Source organism: Mustela lutreola, chromosome 3 (assembly GCF_030435805.1).
Source record: "Mustela lutreola isolate mMusLut2 chromosome 3, mMusLut2.pri, whole genome shotgun sequence".
NCBI classification, from domain to species: domain Eukaryota; kingdom Metazoa; phylum Chordata; class Mammalia; order Carnivora; family Mustelidae; genus Mustela; species Mustela lutreola.
The window spans coordinates 33407334-33429853 of NC_081292.1; the positions used below are offsets into that span (position 1 = coordinate 33407334).

Consider the following 22520-nt stretch of genomic DNA (forward strand, 5'->3'; position numbering starts at 1 on the left):
CCTTTGTCTAACTTGATTTCTTTTTGGCAGGGAGGCAAATGGATCAATATTGTTTTTTATGTCGAGATTCTGTTGCCCGAAGGAAATTTCCCGTCAGTTCAATGTGCCTGCCGTGAGTCCTGTAATTGGGGCTGTGTGCTGTCTGGGCAATGAGGGGCGTCCCCGGATAGGCGCGCGAAGCCAGCCATCTGTGCGGAGCCCGCCCAGAGCGCTCTTCTGGACGGGGTCAGACGGGCTGCCCCTGTCGGGTGGAGCTTGGCATTTGTGCTGGGCCCTTCTGCTCATGTTTCTCTGGCCACAGTCTCGTATGGACAGCTTTATTTTATTTTATTTTATTTTTTAATGTTCTGCAAAGCCATTTCTCCCTACCTTTCTTTGTATCTTTTTCTATATGTGGCGTGTTCTCTCCCTCTCCAAAAGTTCTTCAAGGTCGTTTCTTTACGTTTCTGTTATATTTTCTTCCCATCTTACTTCTCCCCCCCCCACCCACCCCCCAAACTGTGGTTCTGCCCCTTTCTTATCACCCGCAGAAGGAAATGCTCCTACTTTGCTCTCAGTTTCTTTCTCTTATCAGGCATTTAAGGAAAGCTAGGATTGTGGAGACAGAATCATGAGAAGACATTAGCCACATGAAAAAAAAAAAAAATGGAGCATTTATCTGTGTGGAAGGGCTGTTGAGTTCCTCATGTGGCAGGGGGAAGAAAGACAGTACTCATCAGTTGTCTATGAACAAAAATTTATTGCGTGCTCGCTCTGTGTCTAAGAGATGGCACTGCTCAGTGCTGTGGGGGGCATAAGTAAGGGTGTGACATTGGCCACCAAAGAGGCTGCATTCTGGTTGGACAGACAGCATATACACGTGAGAAAGGATAAATAACTCTTGGAAGAGGAAAATAAGAGCAACTCCACAGAGCAGTTCAAGAAGTGGGAAGGGTCCCATGTGCTTCACGCCCCAGCAAATTTGTGGTCTTAATAACTCTCCTTGAGTTGAGGTCATCAAGACCTCACCAAAGCTGGGTTGGGCTTGTGAAAAGGCTTTGAATCAACTGCATCCTCTGGGTGGTTCTGGTCCTGGCCGGATTGTCAAGGGCTTTGCTTGTTAGCTTGAGTAGAGGTTTTCTGAGGCAGCACGTGTCATTGGATGGTTTTGAGTGAGAATTTGGCTTGATTGGAATCTGTGCTTCCTGATTTATATGTGGCACAAGTAGAAACTGTTATTTGTAGGGTGCGTGGTAGTGTAGAGAATTTGGAGACCAAGAGGAGAATGTAACATTATCAGCTGGTCTTGGTTTGGCCAGAACTTTCCCAATTTTAGCACTGGAAGTCCCATATCCCAACAAATCCTTCAACTTAAGCCTACACCAAAATGCTTGTCTGTCATCTGGGAGGGTGTTTTGTGTCACAGGTGATGAGCCTAGGAGCTCTGCCCACACCTAGTCACCATGGGATCTGAGCGTGTCAATCCTGCATCTAGGCTCATAGGTCAGGAAAGCCTTATGACCCAGAACTTTAGGGTAATGATGCGCGGGACTGGTTGGAATCTGAGAGAATGGTCAGGAGGCTGGTGGACTCTGGCTTGAGGGGATGAGACCTCAGACAAGATGATGGCAACAGAAGTTGGGAGGGAGAGGAATTGACTTAAGATATTCTCCCCCCGGGAGTAAAACTCTTCCCCAACGATTCAATGAAAGACTGGAAATTGAATGAAGTAGGCAAGTCAACAACGGCTTCATTAATTTATGACCCAAGCGTGTATTGAGTGCCAGCTGAGTGCTATACCCTGTACTCAACGCTGAGTGAGAAATGACTTCCCCCTAATGTAACTCAGGACCTAACTGGACTAGAAAAAAAAATATTGTATATAACTATCGTATAGAGTAATAGATCAGGGTGTATGGCCCAGGGGTTGAGGGGCATGGGATCTAGAGCAGAACCAGATCACTGGATTCACATCCCAGCTATGCCCAATACTATCTGCATGACCCTGGATGGGTTCCTCACCTCTCTGAGGTCAGTTTCCTACCCGTAAATGTAGGTAGGCTGACAATAATACCAGCGTCTGGGGGTTGTTGGAAGGAGATAATACCTTCAATTTGTTGTGTTGGCATACGGTAAAACTTGAAGAGACATTAATATCATTATTATCATACAGAATTATAAGACAGGAGAGATTTATAAACTAGCAGGCAGGTATCAGAGTAAATGACGTTTGTAATATGGGAATCTAGAGGGACAAATGCTTAGAGGAGTCCACAGTAGTCCCAGAATTCCAGTCTGTCTCGTCAGTCACAGTTTCACTCCTATTTATATTTATAGATATATCCTCTTCTGCACATTTAGGGTGTAACTGGCAGGTCAATGAGGCACCGTTGTCGCTGCAACTTGCACAGGAAGCTCTAGACATCAGGTTGCACAGGACTGTTTGAACATTTTTGAATGTCTGACTTTTCCAGGAAGGGCTCTCCAGATAATGATCTTGTGTTAGCACCACCCCCCCCCATTTTTTTTTTTCTTAAAATTTTATTTATTTGACAGAGAGAGCACACAAACAAGGGGAGCAACAGGCAGACGGAGAGGGAGAAATAGTTTCCCGCTGAGCAGAGAGCCCAATACAGGGCTCGATCCTAGGACCCTGGGATCATGACCTGAGCTGAAGGCAGATACCCAGATGCCCTACGGATTGGGCCACCCAGGTGCCCCTGTGTTAGGCCATTTATCCAGGTTTCATATACTTGGATAATTTTATAGTTTTAATTTTTTTTGTTTTTGCTATTTTATTCCAGATTTGGGATTATTTCCATTGGACAAATTATTGAAATCGGAATTCCTGTATCAAAGTGTGTGCAGGTTTAAGGGCTCTCTGCATACGTGGTTTCCACCCCCAGGGCTCTTCAACAGCTTTGGACACAATCCTTTCTTTTCCCTTTGCTTTTTGTTATTTTTGCAAGTAAAAATTTTTACCTTCAGCTACAATATATTTGAGCACTAGGGAAGTTGAATTCTTTTTCATGTTTATTAGTCATTGGGTTTTTTGTTTTTTTTTTTCCCTATAGAGAAATAATCTGTTCATGCCCTTTGTTCTTTTTGCTTTTGGTAACATATTACTTGTCTCTTTATTTAAATAGTCTGTCGTATTTCTTGCGAACTCCCCGGAGTTCTTTTGCGGAATAAATGCCATCGTCATGTGAAAGTACTTCACGGAAACCGTAAAGCACTCTCTCTTTATTATTGTTATTAAAAAGTTGAACTTGTTCATATATTAGTATCAAGTTCATGACAAACAGGGACTTGCAAATTCAGAAATAGGCATGATGGGAATGTGAGCTTCTTTCAGGAGGGGCTTTCTATCAGTTTTATTCCTTGCTGCAACCCCGGGGCCTAGAACAGTGCGTGGCATGGAATCAGTCAGTCAGCTAGTAATCAACAGATGTATGTTGGTAACGAATGGTAAATTAATTGGTAGGTTGGCAAGCAATAAATGGATGTTAAATCAATGAGTATAAGATAAACACATTGATGGAAAGGGATTTCCTACAACATTCCACCAGGATGACGTCTTCAGTTCACTTTCTTTTTTGCCTCAAGCCAGAAGTGAGTAGACAGCCTGGGGATCGGAGCTTGGAAATAGTGGTCTCACGATTCTGGGCTTAGGAAGCTCGTTTCTTAGAACCCAGCTTTCTATGTGGTAACATTGTAAGCCTAATTAGCAATTCTTACCTCATTTATTGAAGTGATAAACCAGAGACAAGAAGAGTTTAATGACCCAAGTATGGCTTTCAGCATTATGATAAAAGACCCAGGTTGTGGTTTTGTTTTTCCTATGAGAGCATTAGTTCCTAAATACAGCACCTCTGAGTCCCCACATCCCTCATTTATTGTTTTCTGGCACCTGTGAGAATAGACTGTGCACAAAGTCTAAAAGAAAACATGATGGCATTCCTTAAAACTGATTCATTCTTTGGTTGCCTATTTTTGGGGAAAGGTTTTGCACAGAGATTTATGCTGCTGAGTATAATCTCATGTACAGACTTATCTTCTACTACCCCACCACCCAGGGGCCTGGTACCATGTGCTTTTCTACAGTGGTTCCATTGTGTTTTTATCTTTAATTATCCTACCTCACATTGTGTTTTCCTTTCAAAGTGCTTTCGTATTTCTGGAAGAAGAAGCTGTAAGTTTTCATATAAACGCACATTTCATTCAAGACCCGTGTCCTGGATGGATCTCTTCTAGTGGGAGGTGCTCTGTAGTGGTTAAACACTTAGTCCTGAACTCTGATGTTTGCTGTTAGGTGAGTTACTCAGTTTCCTTGAGCCTCAATGTCCTCATTTATAAAATAGGTATTTAAAAGCAACCTGCTTCCATAGAGCTGTCAGGAGGATTACAAAAAATAATGCAGGAAAAGAAGCTAGCATGTGGTTTGGCGTACAAGCGTGCAGTAGATAGAAACTGCCGCTGAATGCTCCTTGCTTGTCGTCATCGTGTTCACACTGGGGACTTGGCCATGGCTCCTAGTCCCTGAGGAGCTGTTAGGAAATGTAAGAAAAGCAAGTGACCACGTCAGAGGCGAATACTTTGGGATAGCAAAAGAGAAGGAAAGAGAGCTCCCCGCCAGAGTTATCCCAGAAGTAAGCCACCGCACATCTATCAATCAGGGCTCAGGTGGGGAAGGAGAACCACCTGGAGATAGATCTAGATACAGACACTTAGAGACACACTTGCACATAGACGCATGTGTATCTAAGCATGTGTGTGTGTATGTGTACACATATGCACATGTCTATACAGATGGATATAGACAGGCAGGCACACACACAATGTATATATAATTTGCCCTCCCACAACGGTAGGAGCTGCACGGTGTCCGCAAGGCTGCGGTCTTTGTGTCTCAGGCTGGAGTCTGAAGTCCAGAGGGTGGGCGGTTGTGAGGGCAAGATGGGGTAAAGCGATAAGGACCAGGCGGATCCGTAGCACAAGCTGGGCCCCGAGGGCAAGGTGGAGTGAAACCGGTGCCTGTCCTTGTTGCCTCTGCCCTGGGCGGTAAGGTGCACCGGCCTGCCTTTGGTCCCAGGATGGAACACACCCCTGCCCCGGAGTCTGATGGGCTAAAGGAGGCGGGGCCGGGGAGGTGGGGTCCGCTCGCACGTGGAGAGGAGCCCGCAGATCACGTGAGCTGCAGGTGCTTTCTGCTTCCTTCCCACCCTCCACCCTTTGAGGCATAGATGCTGTTTCCAGTGTGGGTATCTGCTTCGAGGTCGAGACACCGGGGGTCAGAGGGGTTAGTCATTCGCCCCAAATCACACAGCAGAGCTGGGCTTCAGAGCAGACCTCTTGACTTCTAATCCCTTAAACACGGCAAAGTTACAGGTTCCCAAAGTGCAGGGAGGAAAGGGGCCCCTGCAGCACAGAGGCAAGCAGACTCTCCCTGTGCAGAGGGGTGTCGGGGGTCAGGCCTCCTGGGTTCATAATGGGGCTTCTCCTCAGAAGCACAGTGTGACCTGGGGCGAGTGGCTTATCCTCGGTTTGCTTCAAGTTCCTCCTCTGACCCTGGGAAGGTTAGCAGTTACGGTCAAGTGTGCCACTGGCTGCCCGGCCCCAGCTTCTCAGCATCCTCCTGTCCGTGGGGTGCGGAGATGCCCTTGTAGTGATGACGTCACCCCCGGAGCCGGCCCCTGTGACCCGACAGTGCTCCTAGAAACAGGTGCCTTTTGGGCTGGGTCACATCTGAACTGTATGACCTTAAGGCTAACTGGGGCTCTGGGGCTGTGCTTCCCCCTCGGACAGAGCCTCTGAAGCGCTCTCTTCGCGGAGGGTCCGTGAACTGCCCACGTGCGCCATAGCTGAACCAGGTGGTTAGCCGCCCAGTTCTTGCCCAGATGGAAGGTAGATTGTTTCTATTAAAATCCCAAGGGTTCTGATAAATTTTAATGAGTGAAGAATGTAGTGCTTTCATCCTCTGAGCAGGGGGGTGGGGGTGGTCACTGCTGGCCTGGGGTGTGGTGGGGAGAGGGTGGAGGGGGGGTTCAGCCTGCTTGTGTCTTATTTCTGGCCTCACCCCTTCTCAGTCATGTCACTGCTTTCTCAGTCTCCACTTCCTCATCCGGTCAACAGAAATCATTGTATGGCCTGTTGGGAGGTTAAGTGAGGCCATGCTCACGGAAGTACCTCGAATATGGCAGATGCTGCTTAGTGGGCAGTGAGGAAATCTGGAACTCGCTGGGATGGGCAGCGCGGTCCCTGTGCCCCGCAACCTTTTGGTCATCTTTCTTGCCTTCTTTGCACTCTTTTTATTATTTCTTTATTTTTGTTTTTCTCCTCCTTCTGTCTCTCTCCCTCTCTTGCGTTTCTGGCCTTTTGTTCTTCTCTTTTTGCAGCTGTTCCCATCTCCCCAACCCCCAGCACCCCCCCCCCCAGTCAAGGGTATATGTCTTCCAAATCTCTCAAGGGGCTGGGGTTTTGTTTTGGGGGTTTTGTTGTTGTTGTTGTTGTTGTTTTGTTGTCACGGGAGGCATTTAGAGCAGGAGTCCCCAAACTCCTTCTGTAAAGGAGAAGAGAGTATTTTAGGCTTTATGGGCCTGAAGGTCTCCGTTGCTACTATTCAACTCTGCCATTGTCGTACAAAAGCAGCCATAGAGGGGCGTCTGGGTGGCTCCTATGGGCGTCTGGGTGGCTCAGTGCGTTAAAGCCTCTGCCTTCGGCTCATGTCATGATCCCAGAGTCCTGGGATTGAGCCCTGCATCCTGGAATGGAGCCCCGCATCGGGCAGTCTGTTCAGCGGGAAGCCTGCTTCCCTTCCTCTCTCTCTTGTGATCGCTGTCAAAAGCAGCCATAGAGAATATACAAAGGAACAAGCAAGGCTGTGTTCCAGTAAAACTTTATTTATAAAAACAGGCTGCAGATCTGATTTGACCTGCCAGCTATATAGTTTTCCAACCCATGATTTAAAGTTTTGCAGATTAAGACTCCTCTCACTGAATGCTGACGGACATTCTGGACCTCCAGTTCATGCACGGGCACTGAGGAAGCCTTTGGTACTTCCTTGGCTCTCCGTCCTGTTTGTTCACAGCACAGTCTTTAGGCAGTGAATCAAGAAATGATGGAAAGGATTACTTTGTTATTCACAACTGAATACCATTCAAGTCTAGAACGCTCTAAAAAAATTCCAGGCAGACAGTTGGATCACAGGTGGCTTGATCAGTTCAAAGGTAGGTGAGTGATGAACCTTGAACCCTCAGGATTCAGCAAAACTCCCTAGCCACAGCAGAAAAAGAGGAGCACAGTGCTGGTCGCTGGTCCCTGTTCTTTGCATAGCTATCTACTGATCCTCTCAGAAAGAGCTTGTTGACCCAGCATTGTGATTAAAATGAGCTGCTTTTCATCATTAAAGGGAAGTCTTTGAACTCACAGACCTGAGTTCAAGTTCTGACTGTGCCACAAGCAATCTGTGTCCTAGGCAATTTAAACTCTTTGAACCTCAGTTTTCTCATCCATAAAATAGGGATAATAATAATAATAATACAGCAATATTCCAGGCTTCCTATGAGGGTTGAAGGAGGTAGTGCTGTCCATGCCTTTCACTATCACAGAGTAAAAAGCCATACGTATTTGTTATGATTATGAGAAGAGGTTTCTGATGATTTTGGAATTTCTCAGAGCCCCTCATTGAGATGACTCGGGAACAGAATCTTGCAACATTATGCTTGCCTCATCACCTTCCCAGGAATTCTGGAGGCCAGGCCTCCCTTCCTCAGGTGGAAGAAGAGGAATTCTTTCAGACTCTCGCCGGCGCGCTATGACCCAGCGTCGAGGGCGTCGCCCAGGTTCCCCAGCAGCCCGCCTTCCCAGTGCTTTCTCTCACCTGGCCACAGCCTTTGCCTCTCCCCTCCACTGGCACCCCTCTCAGCTGTCAAGCAGTGATTTTCCAGTGTCAAACTACATTTCATCTGCCAGTATTTATGCTTACTACCTCTTTTTATTCTCCTCAGTAGGGATGGAGGGAAAATAGGTCATCTTCCTTAAAAAAAAAAAAAAAAGAGTAAGTATAGAAGTCCCCCAGACATTCATTTCTGGTGCCCAGCTTTCACTTTTCTATCCCTTTAAAGAACTCAACTGTCTTCCCTTTATATTCCAGGCATTCCTTTCTCTCCCTAAAATATAACATCACAGGTGACCATCCGAAGGACCTGGCCCACTCTCACTTTTCAGGAAAGATACTGTGTGACTCTTAGCCTGTGTGTTTCTGCATAGAGAACCGACATCTTGTTTCTGCTGCAGCTGTGCCCCTACATAGTCTGTCAAACAATGTCATCAGTCAAGGGCAAGGCAACTTCCCAGCATGGGGAAATGTCATTACAACACAAAGTCCACACACCGCCCCAGAAAGTTATTTTTAACTCTGACCAATATGTTAGGCCAACAGCCTCGCCTGGTACAAGCTAATAATCGTACCTCACCTACACACACGCCCCTGTTCAGTATTCCTAAGACATACATCCTAGAATCATGCTAGCTTTTGCTGATTCACATTCAGTTCCTGTTCCTTTAAGACACTAAATTATTTTTAGTTCCCCACTTTCTGAAAATTAGTATAGGAACATGAAATATTTATGTTAAGTAATAACGCAGACATTTACTAATAAGTTATTTTCAGAGAAGCAAATATGTATATATAATGCCTTCTATTTCTCAGGCTTGTGTTAGGCGTGGGAGGTGAAGGAGTGATACTTGCTTCCAAGGTCAAGTCGTTATACTCATTTTCTCTGACCATGATCGACACCACCAATCGTGACCTAATGATATAACTTCAAGGACAAAATAGGAGGGCTATACTTGATCCTTTAAGTCAATGTTGGGGAGCATTTTTATGAACCTGCATTAAATATCTCATCATGCACTGAGCACCAATAGAGTTCCAAGTTATTGTCCAATTTAGATTTAATAACATGGCTGAAGCAATTCCCATTTTCTCTTCTGTGGGAGGCAGGTTGAAAAGTCTGAAGAGAGGGTAGAAGATTGATGGGTGCAGTGAGCAGCAATTTTGCTTAATAATGACAATGTACTTGAAGTAGCACCGCTTAGCATTTCCAGAGATGTGGCTGCTGTGCCCCCCATTTACAGGACTTGTCAGCTCCCAGAAATTGACAGAAGAGGTAGTTTGAAATAGACAGTTGGAACACATGTTTGAAAAGAAGTACCTTCCATCGTGATCACATTGAGAATGACTGGTCAATTTCGGTTTAGGAAATTTGTAATAGCACACTAAATCCCTTGCTGCTAAATAGAAAACAAACTCAGAAACATCAAGAAGCATGGAATCGGCTGCTTCCCATTTGTTTTCTGGTTGATAAAGAATGCTTTCGTGGACTGAATGCTGTCTAGGTGGCTTCCCACGGAGCATTCAAGGGCAGCCTTGTCCAGGGGTTCAGACCCCAGCCTCTGATCTCCCCTGACCTACAGGAACTGTGCTATGTAGGGTGAGTTATAAACCTCTTTGTGTCCCATCTCATCCTCATTTATTGCATGGGAATAAGGACGGCCCCTACTCCACAGAATGATGATTAATATTTTTTCCTATGAGTAGATAAGATATCCTATAACCCCATTCAGAGAGATGAGGTCGAGTTTTAAAGAAGCCACTAACAGACCTGACATGATTTTTAAAAACGTTTTTGGGTTCTCCTGGCAACCCGATTCAGAATCGACCCGTGCCATGGACAAAGTGGCCGAGCTGGAGAAAATAGAACTAAATCCCATAACAAGCCGTTTCTCTGGGGCCGAGAAGACGCACGTGGCTCTCAGAAATCCTCTTGCTACCCACTGGGGTTCTCCCCGAATGCTTGGAGGCGGTGTGGCGGTCTCCTGCAGGCTTCGCTTTGGTGACTTTCTCATCCAGAAGAGAGCACCACTCTTTGATAGAAAGCTATTTGCAAAGGGACAGAATGTTTCTCTGCAGCTGTGATGTGAGTGCTATCAAAGTCATTGACTGACTTGGAAACGAGCTTAATATTATCTTCAGGGTTCCTGCTGCCCTGTCAGCTTGAGCCTTAGAGATTTGTGTAACTGGGACTCAGGAAGACAACCTTGACGCCCTGGCTGCAGGGAGATGAGCCCTTTGATACAGGTTCAAAGCAAGCTTGACAAAGAGCAGCTTTCCCCTGGGGCAGACTGACCACTGAGAACCCCTTCCTGCAGATCTGCTAATGAAGAGGCAGTCCACGAACACCAGCCTCCCTTAGCCCCTGGGAAGGCTTTCATTATTCCTGCCCTTCCTTGTCACCACCCCTCTCCTGCCTCTGCACCCCCTCCCCCAATCAGGCCAACAGCTTTGCCACCCAAGCCATCCAAACCGTCATTTGTCATTAGAGACAAGGGCTCTCTCAAAATGCTAATCTCCTGAGCTAGCTAGCATACTGTTAAATTTGAAAAAGATTCGGTGACAAATCTCGCAGCTCTTGGGTCTGGCTTACAGCTGGAATCAGGGCATCGCCGCCCCACCCCCCACCCCTTTGCATCTGTTCTGCAGACACATTTGATCGAACATAGTTTCTAGGTCCCTTTTGACCTAGAACTTTGCCTCAGAGTTACTATCCATGGGCTCTTCATTAGAGGAATTACTCTCTAAGGGACAAAGTGTTTATCAGTCAGGGTCTTGGGCTCCAAACCAGAGCAACCAGCTTGCTCGCCCTTAAGCAAAAGCTCACCCTGTGGTATGGCCTTGGGGAGCTCACCAATCAAAGGGGCAGCCAGTGCGGCAGGCTTGGGAAGGGCAGAGCCCGGGGTAGCTTGGAGCAGGAGCTGGTTTGCACTCAGGAATACACCTGTCAATCACTCCCCCCACCCAACTCTGCCAAAGATTCACATTGCTGGGGAACAAAAGGCAATTGCTCAGCCCTTGGCTAGGTAAGAAAGGGCACCATGCCTAACTGTCTTACCAAATTCTCTCCAATGGGGGAGAGAAAGGTCTTCAAGAAAAATGGGGGTTGCTGACACCAGAGGAAGGGCGAATGAAAGCCAAGGGACAAAACTCCGGTGCTTGCTGAGCTGCATTTCTCAGAAACTGTGTGTGTGGCTCATCTCAGAACCAAGATGGCACTGCAGGTGTCCATGACCCCTGCTCCCATGTATCTCAGGGGGTTGCTGAACCTTATAGTGATCACGTGTGAGGGTGTTGACTCCATCTTTCTTTTAGTCAGAGTCTATGTACGAGCGTTCTTGCTTTCTTCCAACATGGCCTCTCCGTGTTCAAGGGCACCAGCAGCTCACCAGGGGACGTGGCGTTCACCGGTTCTGCAGGGGGCTGTTATGTGAGTCTGACTTTGTCTTTCATACCTGGGCCTGGGCTGCATCCGAGGGAGCCCCTTTGAGTAACTTAGGAAAACCTGGAGGATGTTTCATTATTTTTCCATGAAGTTCTGAGAAGGATGGGTCCAGTCCTATGTCCTGCTTGAACAGTGGCCTAAGCCAGGGACCGAAGAGACAGTGCTTAACCCTTCCTTCTGCTTAGGACCTGACACTGGTACTGGCACAGGCCTGAGGGGCTGTTGGCCTTAGGCTTCATGCTCAAGAAAGGCCTCAATTTTAGACTTTTGAGATGATCACAAAAGGTTTTTCTAAATGTCCCAGAGACACACTGCAAATATTGAAAGAAAAAGATGTATCAGGTAGGGGGTCTCAGCTGCAACCAAGAGTAGTTAAATAAAAGGGGAACATGTTAAAGGACACTGAGAGGCTCAGAGAATCTCCAGAAGGAGCAGAGGACCAGGCTGAGCGGCTATACATCTGGAACCAATGCCTTCAGCCTAGCACAGGGCAGCGGGGAGACACAGTGCAATCCCTGTGCACAATGACCATGGAGGAGACCAGCTCCCATTCCTGGGCCAGCTGCAGAGGAGGGTAGAAAGCATGGTCTTGGCTCTTGCCTTAACAGAAGGCCTCTGCCTTCACGGCTGCGTGTTCAAAGGAACAACAGGTATCTGTACAAAGGCAATTGTGTGACCTTGAACTTGTGCTCATTCCATTAATGGACCATATACCCCACATGGCACTAGTAATGAATAGATTTGAAATACATTTTATAGCAATTTTAGGAATCTCGTGATGATATTGCATTCTGTGTTTCTTTAAAACAATTACATATCGAAATGTACCACAATTATTTTTCTATCTTCTTATGGCAGGGTTACAAATATACCAGGGTTCTCAAGGGAAAGTTACTCTGACCTCTCAGAGGTTCGTTCATTATCAGACTGTGTGATCCTTGGGCACACACAGAGCTCTCCACAGCTCTATTTCAGCAGCATCAGCGGGGACACGGGTGATAATACTTACCTACGTATTCGTTAGTGTTAATCAAATTGGCATTGCTAACTATCGCTAGGCATTGATGAACAAGCATTTCCTATAACTTATAAGATGCAATGAATAATGGTAATTATAACAATTTCCTTTACTTATTTCTGTATGTCTGTATTAGTAATGAGCTTGTACAGCTCTCCAGAAGTGTTAGGTATGTGACAGAACTCTGGGATTAGATGTTTACCTCTCCTTTAATTTAGTGCTCTATTTCCAAAACACAGTCACGTCCTAGAGGACAGGGGAGGCAGGAAATAAAACATACAGAAGGAAAATCATGCAATTCTCTTTGTTCATTTCCTACATATTTATTAAGCACCTACTGTGTGCCGGGGATGAAACAACATGATCTCAGTCTTAATGTGTGCACCCAGTAGGAAAAGAGGGACTTATCAGGAGATCGTTAGCTGACTTAGCATTCAGATGGTCTAAACCACAGAAGAAAGAGGGCCATCGGGGTCAGCTTCTCAGCGCCAGGATTCTCTTTTTCCCCCAGCTTTATTGAGAGGTCATATAGGAGGCCCCAGGACTCTTGAATGGGGCTTAGGGAAGGTGGATGTGAGCAGTGAGGAGGGATCTGGAGTGAAGAAAACGGCATGCACCAAGATCCAGAAGTGTGAAAGTTCCAAGATCCGGAAGTGGGGAAGCTTCTACAGAACTGGAGGATTGCAGCTTGGGCTAGAAGGCAAGGGTGGGAGGGGCGCCGTGTCTGCACCTCCCCACGGGAAAGTGCACGCCTGTTCTTTTTGCTGCTGCTGATACTGCTGGGAATTTACATTTTGTGCTAATTGGACCTCATTTACATAATGCCTTATTATAAAGAGTCACTTAGATGTTGCCTAATTGTCTTCTCTCTCCTGCAACCCGAAGGCAGGGGAAAAAGTCAAGGTCATGACCTCTATTTGGCTGAGGCAGAGAAATCTGATTTGACATTTTGCTGTCAGAGATCTTTAGCTTTCTTATTTGGGTCTTTTTGCATATCGGTTTATTCCTAGCCCACAACAACTTCGCTGTGTATCCTTCAGTTTATTTTTGTCAGCCCGCATATGTATTTTCCCTGTAGATATAATACACAAATTTATATGTAATGTTTTTCCATGTATTATTATCCAATTTTCATTTTCTTTGCTTCCCCAGCATATTCAGGAATTCTAGTCTTTCACAGATGCCCAATATCCCGTTGAACAGTAACTTAAACAATATCATGGTGATGGTCTTGGTGTATAGAACTTAATTCTTCTGTTAGACCATTTCCCTAAGAGCATCAGTAATTCTTTTTTTTTTTTTTCTTTTTTTTTTTTTATAATTTTTTTATTTTTTATAAACATATATTTTTATCCCCAGGGGTACAGGTCTGTGAATCACCAGGTTTACACACTTCACAGCACTCACCAAATCACATGCCCTCCCCAATGTCCATAATCCCAACCCCTTCTCCCAAACCCCCTCCCCCCGGCAACCCTCAGTTTGTTTTGTGAGATTAAGAGTCACTTATGGTTTGTCTCCCTCCCAATCCCATCTTGTTTCCTTTATTCTTCTTCTACCCACTTAAGCCTCCATGTTGCATCACCACTTCCTCATATCAGGGAGATCATATGATAGTTGTCTTTCTCTGCTTGACTTATTTCGCTAAGCATGATACGCTCTAGTTCCATCCATGTTGTCGCAAATGGCAAGATTTCATTTCTTTTGATGGCTGCATAGTATTCCATTGTGTATATATACCACATCTTCTTGATCCATTCATCTGTTGATGGACATCTAGGTTCTTTCCATAGTTTGGCTATTGTGGACATTGCTGCTATAAACATTCGGGTGCATGTGCCCCTTTGGATCACTACATTTGTATCTTTAGGGTAAATACCCAATAGTGCAATTGCTGGGTCATAGGGCAGTTCTATTTTCAACATTTTGAGGAACCTCCATGCTGTTTTCCAGAGTGGCTGCACCAGCTTGCATTCCCACCAACAGTGTAGGAGGGTTCCCCTTTCTCCGCATCCTCGCCAGCATCTGTCATTTCCTGACTTGTTGATTTTAGCCATTCTGACTGGTGTGAGGTGATATCTCATTGTGGTTTTGATTTGTATTTCCCTGATGCCGAGTGATATGGAGCACTTTTTCATGTGTCTGTTCGCCATCTGGATGTCTTCTTTGCAGAAATGTCTGTTCATGTCCTCTGCCCATTTCTTGATTGGATTATTTGTTCTTTGGGTGTTGAGTTTGCTAAGTTCTTTATAGATTCTGGACACTAGTCCTTTATCTGATATGTCGTTTGCAAATATCTTCTCCCATTCTGTCAGTTGTCTTTTGATTTTGTTAACTGTTTCCTTTGCTGTGCAAAAGCTTTTGATCTTGATGAAATCCCAGTAGTTCATTTTTTCCCTTGCTTCCCTTGCCTTTTGCGTTGTTCCTAGGAAGATGTTGCTGTGGCAGAGGTCGAAGAGGTTGCTGCCCGTGTTCTCCTCAAGGATTTTGATGGATTCCTTTCGTACATTGAGGTCCTTCATCCATTTTGAGTCTATTTTTGTGTGTGGTGTAAGGAAATGGTCCAATTTCATTTTTCTGCATGTGGCTGTCCAATTTTCCCAGCACCATTTATTGAAAAGGCTGTCTTTTTTCCATTGGACATTCTTTCCTGCTTTGTCGAAGATTAGTTGACCATAGATTTGAGGGTCTATTTCTGGGCTCTCTATTCTGTTCCATTGATCTATGTGTCTGTTTTTGTGCCAGTACCATGCTGTCTTGATGATGACAGCTTTGTAATAGAGCTTGAAGTCCGGAATTGTGATGCCACCAACGTTGGCTTTCTTTTTCAATATCCCTTTGGCTATTCGAGGTCTTTTCTGGTTCCATATAAATTTTAGCATTATTTGTTCCATTTCTTTGAAAAAGATGGATGGTACTTTGATAGGAATTGCATTAAATGTGTAGATTGCTTTAGGTAGCATAGACATTTTCACAATATTTATTCTTCCAATCCAGGAGCATGGAACATTTTTCCATTTCTTTGTGTCTTCCTCAATTTCTTTCATGAGTACTTTATAGTTTTCTGAGTATAGATTCTGTGTCTCTTTGGTTAGGTTTATTCCTAGGTATCTTATGGTTTTGGATGCAATTGTAAATGGGATTGACTCCTTAATATCTCTTTCTTCTGTCTTGCTGTTGGTGTAGAGAAATGCAACTGATTTCTGTGCATTGATTTTATATCCTGACACTTTACTGAATTCCTGTATAAGTTCTAGCAGTTTTGGAGTGGAGTCTTTTGGGTTTTCCACATATAGTATCATATCATCTGCGAAGAGTGATAATTTGACTTCTTCTTTGCTGATTTGGATGCCTTTAATTTCCTTTTGTTGTCTGATTGCTGAGGCTAGGACCTCTAGTACGATGTTGAATAGCAGTGGTGATAATGGACATCCCTGCCGTGTTCCTGACCTTAGCGGAAAAGCTTTCAGTTTTTCTCCATTGAGAATGATATTTGCGGTGGGTTTTTCATAGATGGCTTTGATGATATTGAGGTATGTGCCCTCTATCCCTACACTTTGAAGAGTTTTGATCAGGAAGGGATGTTGTACTTTGTCAAATGCTTTTTCAGCATCTATTGAGAGTATCATATGGTTCTTGTTCTTTCTTTTATTGATGTGTTGTATCACATTGACTGATTTGCGAATGTTGAACCAACCTTGCAGCCCTGGAATAAATCCCACTTGGTCGTGGTGAATAATCTTTTTAATGTACTGTTGAATCCTATTGGCTAGTATTTTGTTGAGTATTTTTGCATCTGTGTTCATCAAGGATATCGGTCTATAGCTCTCTTTTTTGGTGGGATCCTTGTCTGGTTTTGGGATCAAGGTGATGCTGGCTTCATAAAATGAGTTTGGAAGTTTTCCTTCCATTTCTATTTTTTGGAACAGTTTCAGGAGAATAGGAATTAGTTCTTCTTTAAATGTTTGGTAGAATTCCCCCGGGAAGCCGTCTGGCCCTGGGCTTTTGTTTGTTTGGAGATTTTTAATGACTGTTTCAATCTCCTTACTGGTTATGGGTCTGTTCAGGCTTTCTATTTCTTCCTGGTTCAGTTGTGGTAGTTTATATGTTTCTAGGAATGCATCCATTTCTTCCAGATTGTCAAATTTATTGCCGTAGAGTTGCTCATAGTATGTTCTTATAATAGTTTGTATTTCTTTGGTGTTAGTTGTGATCTCTCCTCTTTCATTCATGATTTTATTTATTTGGGTCCTTTCTCTTTTCTTTTTGATAAGTCGGGCCAGGGGTTTATCAATTTTATTAATTCTTTCAAAGAACCAGCTCCTAGTTTCGTTGATTTGTTCTATTGTTTTTTTGGTTTCTATTTCATTGATTTCTGCTCTGATCTTTATGATTTCTCTTCTCCTGCTGGGCTTAGGGTTTCTTTCTTGTTCTTTCTCCAGCTCCTTTAGGTGTAGGGTTAGGTTGTGTACCTGAGACCTTTCTTGTTTCTTGAGAAAGGCTTGTACCGCTATATATTTTCCTCTCAGGACTGCCTTTGTTGTGTCCCACAGATTTTGAACCGTTGTATTTTCATTATCATTTGTTTCCATGATTTTTTTCAACTCTTCTTTAATTTCCCGGTTGACCCATTCATTCTTTAGAAGGATACTGTTTAGTCTCCATGTATTTGGGTTCTTTCCAAACTTCCTTTTGTGGTTGAGTTCTAGCTTTAGAGCATTGTGGTCTGAAAATATGCAGGGAATGATCCCAATCTTTTGATACCGGTTGAGTCCTGATTTAGGACCGAGGATGTGATCTATTCTGGAGAATGTTCCATGTGCACTAGAGAAGAATGTGTATTCTGTTGCTTTGGGATGAAATGTTCTGAATATATCTGTGATGTCCATCTGGTCCAGTGTGTCGTTTAAGGCCTTTATTTCCTTGCTGATCTTTTGCTTGGATGACCTGTCCATTTCAGTGAGGGGAGTGTTAAAGTCCCCTACTATTATTGTATTATTGTTGATGTGTTTCTTTGATTTTGTTATTAATTGGTTTATATAGTTGGCTGCTCCCACATTGGGGGCATAGATATTTAAAATTGTTAAATCTTCTTGTTGGACAGACCCTTTGAGTATGATATAGTGTCCTTCCTCATCTCTTATTATAGTCTTTGGCTTAAAATCTAATTGATCTGATATAAGGATTGCCACTCCTGCTTTCTTCTGATGTCCATTAGCATGGTAAATTCTTTTCCACCCCCTCACTTTAAATCTGGAGGTGTCTTCGGGCTTAAAATGTGTTTCTTGGAGGCAACATATAGATGGGTTTTGTTTTTTTATCCATTCTGATACCCTGTGTCTTTTGACAGGGGCATTTAGCCCATTCACATTCAGGGTAAGTATTGAGAGATATGAATTTAGTGCCATTGTATTGCCTGTAAGGTGACTGTTACTGTATATGGTCTCTGTTCCTTTCTGATCTACCACTTGTAGGCTCTCTCTTTGCTTAGAGGACCCCTTTCAATATTTCCTGTAGAGCTGGTTTGGTATTTGCAAATTCTTTCAGTTGTTGTTTGTCCTGGAAGCTTTTAATCTCTCCTTCTATTTTCAATGATAGCCTAGCTGGATATAGTATTCTTGGCTGCATGTTTTTCTCGTTTAGTGCTCTGAAAATATCATGCCAGCTCTTTCTGGCCTGCCAGGTCTCTGTGGATAAGTCAGCTGCCAATCTAATATTTTTACCATTGTATGTTACAGACTTCTTTTCCCGGGCTGCTTTCAGGATTTTCTCTTTGTCATTGAGACTTGTAAATTTTACTATTAGGTGACGGGGTGTGGGCCTATTCTTATTGATTTTGAGGGGCGTTCTCTGAACCTCCTGAATTTTGATGCTCGTTCCCTTTGCCATATTGGGGAAATTCTCCCCAATAATTCTCTCCAGTATACCTTCTGCTCCCCTCTCACTTTCTTCTTCTTCTGGAATCCCAATTATTCTAATGTTGTTTCATCTTATGGTGTCACTTATCTCTCGAATTCTCCCCTCGTGGTCCAGTAGCTGTTTGTCCCTCTTTTGCTCAGCTTCTTTATTCTCTGTCATTTGGTCTTCTATATCACTAATTCTTTCTTCTGCCTCATTTATCCTAGCAGTTAGAGCCTCCATTTTTGATTGCACCTCATTAATAGCTTTTTTGATTTCACCTTGGTTAGATTTTAGTTCTTTTATTTCTCCAGAAAGGGCTTTTATATCTCTCGAGAGGGTTTCTCTAATATCTTCCATGCCTTTTTCGAGCCCGGCTAGAACCTTGAGAATTGTCATTCTGAACTCTAGATCTGACATATTACCGATGTCTGTATTGATTAGGTCCCTAGCCTTCGGTACTGCCTCTTGTTCTTTTTTTTGTGTTGAATTTTTATGTCTTGTCATTTTGTCCAGATAAGAGTAAATGAAGGGGCAAGTAAAATACTAAAAGGGTGGCAACAACCCCAGGAAAATATGCTTTAACCAAATTAGAAGAGATCCAAAATCGTGAGTGGGGAGAAAGGGGATAAAAAGAGGTTCAAAAAGGAAGAAAGAAAAAAAAAAAACAAAAAGAAAAGAAAAAAAAAAGAAAAGAAAAGAAAAGAATTTTTAAAAAAAGAAAACACCTAAGAAAAATGTAAAAAAGAAAAAATATATATGTTAGATAAACTAGTAAAAAATCGTTAAAAAAGAAAAAGGTAACAGTTAAAAAAAAATTTTACCCGAAGGCGAGAAAAAAAAAAATGAAAAAGAAAAAATTAAATTAACTGCAAGACTAAAAAAAATCACAGGAAAAAAGCCATGAGTTCCGTGTTTGGCTTTCTCCTCCTCTGGAATTCTGCTGCTCTCCTTGGTATTGAAACCGCACTCCTTGGTAGGTGAACTTGGTCTCGGCTGGATTTCTTGTTGATCTTCTGGGGGAGGGGCCTGGTGTAGTGATTCTCAAGTGTCTTTGCCCCAGGCGGAATTACACCGCCCTTACCCGGGGCCGGGGTGAGTAATCCGCTCGGGTTTGCTTTCAGGAGCTTTTGTTACCTGAGCGCTTTCCGTAGAGTTCCGGAGGACGGGAATACAAATGGCGGCCTCCTGGTCTCCGGCCCGGAGGAGCCGAGAGCCCAGGGCCCCACTCCTCAGTGCGTCCTCAGAGAACCGCGCCCAGTTACTCCCGTCTGCCTGACCTCCGGCCGCGCTCCGAGCTCACCGAGCCTGCGACCGGTTCAAGGTAACACGGAGCTGCGAGCTTACGGTCAGCTCTGTCTCTGTAGCCGGCTTTCCCGTTCCAATACCCGCAAGCTCTGCGACACTCAGACACCCCCGATCCTTCGGTGACCCTGCGGGACCTGAGGCCACGCTGACCCCGCGTGGGCTTCGCCCCGGTTTAGCCTCTGGAGCGATGTCCCTCAGCGGAACAGACTTTTAAAAGTCCTGATTTTGTGCACGGTGAGCATCAGTAATTCTTAACTTCCCATCAGGAAAAAATAGAATTTTATGATTCAGGGTTTCCCCTTCATTGCCTCTTGTATCTAGTAACCACTTAGGCACGAATTTTTATGCATTTTGCGTTCTCTATCTGATGGCCTTACTGATCTGAGGCCTTACTGATGCATCGGCCCAGTCATATTTATGTCACAGTTTACAAAACGAGCCCAGGGGTTTCTGCTGTCAGTGTAATTGTGATAGGTAGGAAAGCAGCAGCCCAGACTACGGAAGTATCAGAGACTGGGGTGGTCATAGAAAGCCACTTTAATCTGCGGGTCTGAATCTCCTCTATATTTTTCCCTAAGTTTATTTTCTCCAAATTGGTACCTCTTGTCACATCATAACTCATTCTACTCTTTGTAAATACTTACTAGGAGTAAGTATCTACTCCTTTAAATATTTTATTCATGTTCCTACTTTAGTGACATTACTTACTATTTGATCGGTAGGTAGCCTTCCCTCCTCCTTAGTCTTTGGAATTATTGTTGCTGTATTTGTATCTACCTCTGATTCATTTGATCTTTTCAACTTTTCTTTGTTTAGTTTTTGCTTTTTTTTTTTTTTTTTAGATTCATTTATTTATTCGAGGTGGCACAGGGGTCCAGAGGGAGAGAGAGAGAGAGTCTCAAGCAGACTCTTGAGCACGGAGCCTGACGCAGGGCTCCATCTCATGATTCTGAGATCATGACCTGAGCCCAAACCAAGAGTCTGACACTTAACCCACTGTACCACTCAGGTGCCCCTTTACAACTTTTCTTTGTATCATTAAGTTGATTACATGTGTCAGATTTGAGCTGGTGATGACCTGAGGTAGGGGTCTTTGTGGACAGTGGTAAGAAGCGTAGGAAGGTAAGAAGGGAAACACAGAGGCCAATAAGAGGTGTTGGGCTCACTCAGATGACAGATGATGGTGGCGTGGACAATGATGGAGAGCAACAGAAATGGGATTATATTATTATAATTTATATTATATTATTATAATGAATCCCATTCATTATAATAATAATGAATTATATATAATGAATGGGATTCATTATAATAATAATTTTATATTTTTTGAGATAGAACTAACAGTCTTGATGATAACTTGATGGGGACATGGAAAAGTAGAGAGGGGTATCATTTATTGAGTTGGGGAACTCAAGGGAGGAACAAATTCAAGTGGGGGGAGTTATGGGAGGCATTCAAAATCAAGAATTCTGTTTGGACAGAAATCCAATGAGGACTGGAAACCAAGTAGGTAGTTTGGTGGAGGACTTCAAGATCCAGGCCAGCATCGTCTCCTTCATTTCTAGAATGGCAGCGCACAAAATCTCTGCCTCTGTCCCAGCTCCATCCTTCCAAGTCAGGGTGGAGGGAGTTTGGGGGAGCTCTTCCTTTGACTCAGACTCAGCCTTGGGGTTTTTACCAAAACCATTCCTGAGAGAGCTTATAGGAACCACACCAGATTATGCCCATATTATCATCCACTGCTGCCCAATCACTCCCTCCCTGCCCCTTTCCATTAAATGAGATTTAGGGCAAGAAGACATCCAACATTTCCAAGTACCTAGCCTGGAAGTCATCAATTATATTGTGTAAGATTGAAAGCATTGATAAACTGCTGAGAAGGATGATTAATATGCAGATAAACTGCTGAGAAGGATGATTAAGATGCAAATGGGTGACCTAGAGCCTGCTAAGGAATTGTATTCTAAGTATTTTGTTATATTATGATTCTCAAACTTTCAGTTTTGCTGCAGACAAGGGAAAGAAATTCAAGGGACAATTTTCCTTGGTAACAACCAAATTCAATTTGATAACTACCAATTAGGAAATCCCTCTGGGAAAGGAGGGACAGGAATTTGGGATTTGGGCAGAGGTAATGAAGAAGCCTGGCACGCATCTAAAAAAAAAAAGAAAAAAATTCTGTAGAGCTGAGTACCGGGTCAGTGTGCTCATCAGACTCATACATGTTGTAAAAATTAATTTAAAAATCTAAACGTGAAAGGCAATACCTTCCTTTCACCCACTTCATCCTCATTAATCATCATAAGAAGTGATCTATTGGGTTATTTTCTCAGAAAATGTAATTACTTTGTAATGAAATGTTAATGCTATGTTCTATTCTTAAAGTCCCTTGCTCAGATGATAAAGCTTAATATGGCTTAATAGAGTTGCTAAATTTTCTTCTTTAAAGTTGTTCTTTTAATATCTTCTATTTGTCAGATGAGCTGGTTGATGACCTGGGGTGGGGGTCTTCGTTTTTACAAACAGGACTATTTCGGCAAAAACTCACCATCAGGCTGTTAACTTCAACATCTTCGAGGACATGGTTTGCCACGGGGTGCCCCTTGTGACTATTTCCAGAGGCAAAGTGGTATATGAAACTGGAGTTTTCAGTGTCTCGGCAGGAGATGGGAAGTTTATTCCTCGAAAACCATTTGCTGAGTATGTTTACAAACGGATCAAGCAGCGGGACCAGGTGAGTTGTGCAGAAGTGGGCTGTTACCTGCGGCTGGACTGTCACCTGTTCCTGGCTGTTGGGGATGTTGTCACATACGCTAGGTTTAACACATTCTTGGGCTATAAGGATTGATAGGGGAGGTTCCAGAAAAATACCAGTTTTCAAAGAAGGAGTCGTTATTGGATGGATGTGTTTTCCTTTGTAACTGGTGTGTCTGTTGAGGGTTTCCTCATGACCAAGTCAGGTTTCCCCAGGCAAG

General features: G+C 43.8%; 1 protein-coding gene across 3 annotated transcripts in view; it reads left to right on the forward strand.

Moving 5' to 3' along the window:
- Positions 1–22520, forward strand: part of DPYS (dihydropyrimidinase) — an 80651-nt gene that overhangs the window by 47029 nt on the left and 11102 nt on the right. For 2 of the 3 annotated variants that reach the window (XM_059165809.1, XM_059165808.1), the window contains exon 8: positions 22072–22279. The exons of the other annotated variant lie outside the window; for it this stretch is intronic. In XM_059165809.1, coding sequence (XP_059021792.1) covers positions 22072–22279 — 208 coding nt within the window. The remainder of the gene's footprint in view (positions 1–22071; positions 22280–22520) is intronic. 3 annotated transcript variants of the gene reach the window in all.